At 40.9% G+C, this 9885-nt stretch overlaps 1 protein-coding gene across 1 annotated transcript; it reads right to left on the bottom strand.

The window, feature by feature from the left end:
- Nucleotides 1-2807: 2807 nt before the first annotated feature.
- Nucleotides 2808-7246, bottom strand: LOC106561610 (carbohydrate sulfotransferase 1). Its single transcript, XM_014125730.2, has 2 exons — nucleotides 6803-7246; nucleotides 2808-5579 (listed from the first exon to the last, which is right to left on the bottom strand). Exon 2 carries the CDS (start codon nucleotides 5544-5546, stop codon nucleotides 4254-4256), a length of 1293 nt encoding a protein of 430 aa, XP_013981205.1. The 5' UTR covers nucleotides 5547-5579; nucleotides 6803-7246; the 3' UTR covers nucleotides 2808-4253.
- Nucleotides 7247-9885: the final 2639 nt, after the last annotated feature.

Genomic DNA, 9885 nt, shown 5'->3' with positions numbered 1-9885 from the left:
TGTTCTCCTCCATTCATATTGTAGTACAGTTCTCTCGCTCTCTCCCTCTCTCTCACTCCCTCTCGCTCTCCCTCTCCCCCTCCCCCCCTCTCTCTCTGCCGCTCTCGCTCTCTCCCACTCTTTCTCCCTCTTTCTCCCTCTCTCCCCCTCTCTCCCCCTCTCTCTCGCTCTCTCCCTCTCTCTGTTTCTCTCTCCCTCCCTCTCCCCCTCGCTGTCTCTCTCCCTCTCCTCCTCTCTCTCTCCCCCTCTCTCTCCCCCTCTCTCTCTCCGCCTCTCTCTCTCTCCCTGCATCTCTCTCTCTCTACCTGTCTCGTTCTCTGTCTCCCCCCTCTCTCTCCCTCTCTCTCTCTGCTGTCTCTTTCACTGCCTCTCTCTGCCTCTTAGTCATCTTGAGGAGTGGGTTTTGGTGTTTTGGCAGGAATATACACAGATAATTAGAGACATGCCTCGTTTTGTGTCACATTCCAATGATTAAACTGGGGGGGACAAAAATGCAATTTCAGAATGTGGGGGGGACATGTCCCCGTCCCCAGTGGAAGTTGTGCCCCTGATCAGTATTCATATCCCAAAATAAATAAATGATCTCACAACAATACATTTTCATAGAAAGTTATCAAAAATAGATAAGATCTTGGAAAATACCTGTCTATTTGTGAGAAAAAAAATCACCCTGATTAACTCTTTATTCATGTCACAGTTTACCTATTTTCTTATGGCCTTGCCTACACCTAGCAACTTGTTTTTTAAATTGCACGAGCAAAAAATATTACATTTTATTTGGAAAGACAAGTCAGACAAAATTAAACTGGCTTATGTATATAATTAATATGAATTCGAAGGGCAGAAATGATTAAATATTAAAACATTGGACCTCTCACTAAAGTCTTCAGTCATACAAAAGTTATACTTAAATCCGAACTGGTTTTCTAGCAGATTATTAATAATGTCTGACTCCATGTTCAAGAATGGCCTTTTTCCCTTTATTCAGATTACAACCTCTCACTTTCATTTTTTTAATGAAATCAACTCCAAAATATTGCTATTTTTAAAACAAGCCATAGAAAGTTGGTTGCAATTTCACTTTAATCCACCAGAAAAGACAGAACAAATATTACAACAAATATTAAACCCAAATATACTAATTGATAATAAAATAAAAATTATATAATCTTTGTAAATTATATCATAAATAGGACTGGTGGAGATGTCACACATGCAGTTAACAAAAATAAATGGAATTGTCTGCTCTATCCAAAATTAGAACTAACTAATTGTAGCATTACTGCAAAAATGGAAGAGGCAAGTAGAAGGGGGAGAATGTAAAGAACTTGTCTGTCGGCCCTGCATTAAAGACCAACATTGGTTATAGAAAATTGCGATGAATAAAAAATGCATACCACTTTAATTTAAGGGGAAAAAATGACAGCTGTGCCGTGCAGATTGCAAAATAGTTGGGAAGAGATTTTCTATGTACCGATTCCATGGCACATGGTTTATGAACTGAAACACAAAACGACGCTGGATTCAAAACTTTTTTCATTTAAATGATTATACAAAATTATTGCAACCAACAGAATGTTATATATATGGTGGATACAAACATCCCAGCTCTGCAGATTTTGCTGCGAAGAGACAGAATCATTAGATCATTTGTTTTGGTACTGTCCATATGTAGCTTTGGTCGCAGGTTCAGGAATGGCTGAAGAATTGCAACATTTACCAGGAGCTAAATCTGCAAAGAGCACTGCTGGGTGATTTAAAAAGTCATAGTCAATCGATCAATAATATAATAATACTCTTGGCAAAAAAAATGTAGCTTTAATTTACAATCTGTAGAAAATGAGAATAGAAAAGTTCAGAACTTTTGTGAAACATCACAGTGGGAAAATATATGGCAGCTATAAATGAAAACTGGATGGTGTTAAGAGATAGATGGGAGGGGTTGAGTGGAGCTGAAGGGTGGGACTAATAACAACAAGATAACAACTCATGGAAAATATACTGTGTCCGTAAAATGTACGCTACCGTTCAAAAGTTTGGCGTCACTTAGAAATGTCCTTGTTTTTGAAAGAAAAGCAAATTTTTTGTCCATTAAAATAACATAAAATTGATCAGACATACAGTGTAGACATTGGTAATGTTGTAAATGACTATTGTAGCTGGAAATTGCTGATTTTGAATGGAATATCTTAGCCGTACAGAGGCCCCTTATCAACAACCATCACTCCAACCATCACTCCTTGTTTTTGAATAGAAAGAGGAGTGGGCGGCCCCGGTGCACAACTGAGCAAGAGGAGAAGTACATTAAAGTATCTAGTTTGAGAAACAGACACCTCACAAGTCCTCGACTGGCAGCTTCATTAAATAGTACCTGCAAAACACCAGTCTCAACGTCAACAGTGAAGAGGCAACTCCAGGATGCTGGCCTTCTAGGCACAAATGCTGAGGCTCCAGATACTCAACTAGTCTTAGGATGGACAGTGTTATTGCTTCTTTAATCAATCAGCACAACAGTTTTCAGCTGTGCTAACATAATTGCAAAAGGGTTTTCTAATGATCAATTAGTCTTTTGAAATTATAAACTTGGATTAGCCAACACAACGTGCCATTGGAACACAGGAGTGATGGTTGCTGATAATGGGCCTCTATGAAGATATTCCATAAAAATCTGCCGTTTCCAGCTACAATAGTCATTTACAACATTAACAATGTCTACACTGTATTTCTGATCAATTTTATGTTATTTTAATGGACAAATAAATGTGCTTTTCTTTCAAAAACAAGGACATTTCTAAGTGACCCCAAACTTTTGAAAGTTAGTGTATATAGGTTCAGAACTTTTGTGAAACAGCACAGTTGAAAAATATATGGCAAATAGAAATCAAAACTGGATGGTCTTCAGAGATAGATGGGAGGGGTTGAGGGTAGCTGAAGGATGGGACAAAAAACAAACAATAGATAACTATTGTAATATACTGTGTCTGTAAGATGTAAATAGTATGTATAAGCGAGAAGTAGAAGCCTAAGTGTTGTTGTCCATTACTTTACTCCAATAAGGGGAAGGACGGTAGGGTTCAGGGAAAATAATAAAGGAAAATATGTTTTAAAACAGTGTCTTTGAGGAGTAGAGAACTCAACTTTATGAACATCACCCACTCAATATTTCAGAGGATTCCAAGGGGATTGGAGAAGGTCATTTCCCAGCCTGTCACTGTTTCATGTAAGTTATTTTAGTACATGTTTGTAAAGTAATAACTCAAAATAAATAAATAAATAATAACAAAGGCCTTCCTTACTTATTGTGACAGCATAATGGTCCGTTTCTGTTGACAAATGGAACATAAAATACTGTATTCTATTCAATTCAATTCTATTCCTTCCAGAGATTGAAAACTCCACTACCCTGATAATGTTGTGAAGACCAGAGCTAGCTTACCTGTATAAGACTAATCAGCCACTGCAGCTGTCTCTGATTGCTTGCCTGCTCCACATCGTCAGTAGTCGAACTAAACATTTCCAACACCTCGCTGACACTTGGATGATCAGGGTAAACTATGCTTGCGTCTGCAATGGCACCCTATTCCCTACACAGTGCACTACTTTTGACCAAAGCCCTATGGGCCCTGATCAAAAGTAGTGCACTAGATAGGGAAAAGGGTGCCATTTGGGGTGAAGCCTCTGTAAAATCACTGTTGTCCGGCACTCATTACCCTTTGGTGAGGGTGGATTTGACAACCCTCAGTTAAACTATATCAACACGATTAAAGCGCCACTCCTTAATTCTTACCCTCGGTAACATTTAAACAACACCATTTCAATTGACTGCAACATTCAAATGTATATTGCATGGTTTTATCATAGGCCTACACCTCAGCATTTATCAGTTAAGGTATGATTAGGTACATTCCCTAACAACATTGTACAGTAGGTCCAGTTTTCTTGATGTACAAATATTAACATTCACTTTTGTCAATGCAACTGTCAGCATTCAGGGATCTTAAGTAGGATGGTGCTTCACTGTAGGTTGTTCATGTCGATTAACCTGGCATTAGTGTCCCTTCAATATCGATAAAACATCGATACTGAAATCTCTAAAACAGCATTCCCAAATGATTTTTCTTGTGCTGTTCTAAATGTCTTAAATCTTACCACAGGAGTCGTCAAGGTTTCTGAGGTTTAGTGCAAATCTGAAATGAAGGCAACAATGTAAATATAACAAAAATAGTTGTGCGTTGTGATTGGCCCTTGCTTTTCTACAAAAAAGGTACAAAAGTTTTGTCCTCGATGAGAGTGAGAGACAGATTTTTCAGCTCCTCAGGCGAACTGACAGTCTTATAACCAAGCTCCTGTAGAACTTGCTGACACACAGTCTGTGTGTAATCAACCATGTCATAAGACAATTTGAGCCTCCAGCTTTCTGCGTTGGCTGCTGAGTCCCGAACAGTGCCGTATTTATGCTTGGCTGACAGATCATTGCTTCCCCTAGTGTTGTTCTGGATCCAGTCTCCTACGTTCTTGTCCATGACCAGACCCAGGTAATCATAGATCTTCTTGGTCTTCTGGAGAGGGTTCTTGGCCAGGTCCTCATACCTGACCAGCATATACCTCCCTTTGAGCCAGGGGGGTTTGCTGAGCCCAGTGGTTACAGATCCCAGGAAGTCCTCACAGACCATGGTAAGCTGGGTGAGGTCCAGGTTGTAGGGCCTCCTCCCAGTGGCCCTCCAGATCCTCCAGAGGCGGTAGGTGTCCCTGAAGGTCTCAATGCGGGAGGCCAGGATCCCTCGGGGGTCCCTAACCAGCTGGATCACCTTGAGATTGAGCCTAGGGTCCTCCACCAGAGCCCTGAGGTCACTCACCTCCGGTATCCGTACGGTCTTGATGGCAACATGGCGCCGCTCCCGGCAAGCGTCCGACGCCAGCGTCATGTTGAGAACCCCACACCTCTTGACGCACTCTCCTTCATCGATGTTCAGCTCTCCAGGACTGAAGGAGTCGCAGACAGGCAGGGAGCACAGAGCCTTGCTGGCTCCCCTCCGGAACAGCTTGTCTGTACTGTGATTGGCCGGCTGGGGTTTGATGTAGCTCTCCAGGAAGTAAAGGTCACAGTCGTAGAGGCTCCGGAGCAGGTCCCTGCTAGCCCCCAGCATCACCCTGGTGTCGCCTGCCGTCCTGCTGTGGGACAGGCGGGGGAGCAGGGTGGTCTGGACGTGGTAGAGCGGCTCAAACAGATAAAACACATCCTGGTGCTGGTTAAACAGCTGACCCACAAAGGAGCTGCCGCTGCGGGTCGTGGCCAGGATGAGAACATGGGTCTTCCTGGAGACATTGGAGGAGAAGTAAAGAAAGTCGTCACAGATCCGCTTGTCAAAAGACAAGTCCACCACATCCTGCCCCAGCATGCCACAGTTCAGAGGGTTGGAGACTGTCACTGGACACATCTGGAATGGCTTGGCTGTGAAAGTCCTGATGGCTGTGTACTGGATCGCTATGGACGCTAAGGCTAGCAGAATCACAGCCTTCCAGGAACATTGCATGGCTGAATTCATTCATTTAGATAGATGATGCAGTCTGTTCAGATCCTGGTGGAGCAAAAAATCAAAATAATTGGGATACACTCATGCTGTATGGAATCCACAAACACCGACAGAAAGGAGCAGCAAAACGGCTTATACAGCAGTCTCACTATGAAACAAAAAAGTTAGTGTTTTGAATCCCATACTTTTTCTTCCTAGATAGTTACTTTGTTGATCTTACAATTTGTTTTATTGTTGTTTTATTGAACTGTAATAAAGGCCTTACACTCATATAATACTGTCAAATACAATAAACCAGACCCAGTTTGGATGTTTAGTTGTTATTGTTTTTTTTGTTCCATAGTATTTCTGTTCTTTGAGCTGTAGGCAACCCCAAATTACAGAACGCAATTAAATACTACATCAAAGACTATAGGATTCCTAGGACCTAAGATTCCATAATGTAGATTCTAATTTCGATAATGGATATATTTTTGTAGATACCATTTATATAAAATAGCTTCACCATGTTCAGATCTCCAGTGGCAGTAATACAATCAATAAAACATAATTGATTAAAATACAATCAATTGTTTATGTCAAGGATACATTTGAGCCTATATTTTATATACTTATACTGTATGGTATTCTCAATTCGACTAATATTATCTATACTCCACAGATAAGAAAAATGGCTTTCAAGTTAAAAATGTTGTGATCTAAAACACATATAAACCTAACTAGCAGTTGTTCGTCAATACAGGTGGCTTTCTTCTGATGAGAATATAAGATACACAACATCTAAAATCCGAAAATGTGTCCAAAATAAACATTTTATGCTACTTTGTAAATGTTTGGTATTTTCTTTTTCCCTTGAATAAAAACTAAGGAATTCAGTGATTGAAATCAGACTAATGCAAAAACCTGTCTGAATTTCTTTCAGTCACTCATCGTGACAAAAGGCTGGCGGCACCTGTAGAAAAGCGTCTTGTAATTTTTCTGGCAACGCTACAGCTACATCTGGCAAGGGATAGATGTGACAACGAACAATTGACGACAGACAGCGCGATGTGGTCTGTGATTTACCGCAGTGCAACAGAATACGCTTTCATTCGAAGATGATTAGCCTACACAAACGGGCTAGACGTCTAGGCATAGCCTCAATAACACTTTTCATGTTTCAAATGACCAAATAACGGTCATGTTATTCTTCTTAATACACACAAAACACATTTTAAACATACATAAAATGCATAAACCCCAAAGAATCCAATAAACTACTTTCTTACCACATAAATTCATAGTGGGTAAATAAAAGGTGTCCGTGAAAAACAATAGAAAAGCAATGTGACGGTTCAAAACGTGTCGTCACAAAAATCTGATCTTTTCGGATTAAACATTATCGAACGGCAGCTGTCCCGTCTTCTTCCCTCGTGCGTCTGAATAGCAAAACGACAGGAACTGCTCCCACATGTAGAATAATCAGAATCATTCCGTGTTTTACAAGGATGAGATCGTGATAAGATAAATAAGTCAAAGTTGCAAGGCAGAAGAACATGAAACTCCAAGACACTGGGCAGAACAGATTAGAGAATGATGCTGCAGCCGCAGCCTTCGCAAAACCCGCCGCCGCCGCACCGAAGTGTATGCTATTCCAGATTGCCTTGACTAATGCGCATGTTGTAGTTTAAGCTATAGGTTGGTGGTTTGGCTGTGTGTGAGGTGTGCCAATAAGAGCCCGCGCGTTCTGGACCACCCTAAACCTCTACATCCTCTATCAACCCTCCCACCCACAGCCCCTGGCAAGCACATGTTGCAGTCTGAGATGCGTACAGTCACATGGATTAAGTGAGCAGACCTGGGTTCAAATACATGCCTATTTAAGTATTTGTATTTTCTTTAAACATATTTTGAGTGTTTTCTATAAATGCTCGGCTATTTGAAAGTTTTCTTATACATTTGTAAAATACTGAGAGTTACAATCTCTATGAAGACAGGTATTTCATGCAAGGCATTGGTAAGGTCTAATGAGAGAGAGAAATAAATAAAATTACTATCCTATATAGCAGAGACTAAAGGGCCAGAAGAATAATTCATTTTCCGTCTAAATCACCAGTCAGCTGGATTTGAATTAATATTCTGTTCTTCTGGCTGCCTTTCTGTACAAAAAATGAACATCTGATTGATATTTGCTCTGCAAAGAATGTTCGCGCTTTAGTAACAACTGAGTGAATACCACAAGGTATAAATACAATATCTTCTGTAACCTCTGCCTTTTTTCTTTCTGTCACTCTCGCTCTCTCTCTCTCTTTCTCTCTCTCTCTCTCCCCCTCTCTTTTTTTTCTCATGTCTTTCTCTTGCTCGCTCTCTCTCAACAACAAACAACAACGCAAAACTGAAACTTAGTATGCCTAAGTAAGTATTGTATTAGATGAGCATGGTCTGGCTGGAAACATCATTGAGCTAATACAGCCTGAATGAGAAGAGATATTATCAGCACCACTCCATCAGTCTGGCTGCATTTTAAAAAAACGAGAGATGTCAAAATTTGTCCCAACAGTTGAGGTTAGATCTGATCTCAGAGCTCAATGCGTCCTAAATGGCACCCTATTCCTTAAATAGTGCACTACATAAGGCATGTGGTGCCATTTAGGATGCAGTCCTAGACTGCAGCTGAATGGCTGCGAGCCAGAACAGACAGTTCAGAACACAAAGCCAGTTGTCATAGAGAACAGAAAAATAATGTAATAGTGCCTACTGTATAGCTAATAAATGTGTATGCTCATAGGTCAAAACCCATAGCTCATAGGTCAAAACTCATAGCTCATAGGTCAAAACTCATAGCTCATAAAACTCATAGTTCAAACTCAAAACTCATAGCTCATATGTCAAAACTCATAGCTCATAGGTCAAAACCCGTAGCTCATAGGTCAAAACTCATAGCTCATAGGTCAAAACTCATAGCTCATAAAACTCATAGTTCAAACTCAAAACTCATAGCTCATAGGTCAAAACTCATAGGTCAAAACTCATAGATCATAAAACTCATAGTTTAAACTCAAAACTCATAGCTCAAAACTCATAGCTCAACTCAAAACGCATAGCTCAAAGCTCATAGGTCAAAACTCATAGCTCATAGGTCAAAACTCATAGCTCATAAAACTCATAGCTCAAAACTCATAGCTCAAAACTCATAGCTCAAAGCTCAAACTCAAAACGCATAGCTCAAAACGAAAAACTCATAGCTCAAACTCAAACCTCATAGCAACTAATAGCTGAACAAAGTGTACCTATTCTAGTATCTTATTATTATTTGGACCTTATTGCACCGAGTCTGAAAACAAAAAGAAAATACCTTCACCCATTGTCTCTCATGGCCTCTCTACCTGTACCTCTCTACCTGTACCTCCCTACCTGTACCTCTCAACCTGTACCTCTCTACACGTACCTCTCTACACGTACCTCTCTACCTGTACCTTTTTCCTATTCTCATCCCCCTCTTCTCACTCCTCTCCTCCCCCTTTCCTCTCTCCTCTGATCCCCTCTCCTCTCAGTCCCCCGGCCTCAACGCTTCTGTTTTTTCTCTCTTGCTCAATTTGCTTGAACCCAGACTTCTGCATTTGGAATAGGGTTTTCTCTCACTCGCCCCCTCCAAGCAATTTCATCCTAACTCCTATACTGCCAAAAGTGAGATTATGGTTGGCTTTAGCTAAATCAGTTTCATCTTTGTGTGTTCAACGCAACTTCGGTTTCAATCAGCATGTGTGCTCAAGCATTGGAAAATGTCTGCGGGGTTAGAGTGTGGTTGAGCGGAGATGGGCCTGTGCTCTTTAATCCACCCTGGTGAGCATTAGTAATAAGCTCTCCTTATGTGTCGAGGAGACACACATACAGGACTGTCCAGTCTCCTCTATGCTAAATCACTCTTTGTCTTCAGTAATGCAGAGCGACTCCACAACTGACTATTTCTGAAAATCACTAGCTAAGCCTAGGAACTGGAGTAATGCCATCAGCTATATGCAAAGAAAACAAATGATTAAGCAGAGATAGACAAAAACACCATGTCTTGGTCCATGGTGCCCTATTCCCTATATAGTGCACTACATTTGACCATGGCCCATAGGGTGCCCTTTAGGAGGCAGCCCAAGGCTAAAAGGTCTGTTATCAATCCAGCCAGGTTGAGAGGGAGGCTTACTGATAGCCCAAGGTATGCCATTGAGTATAAACATTTCACATCTGCACTAGCATGCCAATTCACATTTTAGTAGACAGTGTTATCCAGAGTCACTTACAGGAGCAATTAGAGTTAAGTGCCTTGCTCAAGGGAACATCAACAGATGTTTCATCTTGTCAGCTCAGGGATTTGAACCAG

Source organism: Salmo salar, chromosome ssa10, assembly GCF_905237065.1.
Source record: "Salmo salar chromosome ssa10, Ssal_v3.1, whole genome shotgun sequence".
NCBI lineage: Eukaryota > Metazoa > Chordata > Actinopteri > Salmoniformes > Salmonidae > Salmo > Salmo salar.
Note: the sequence above shows the minus strand (reverse complement) of the source record. Positions and strands in the feature narration are given on the sequence as shown.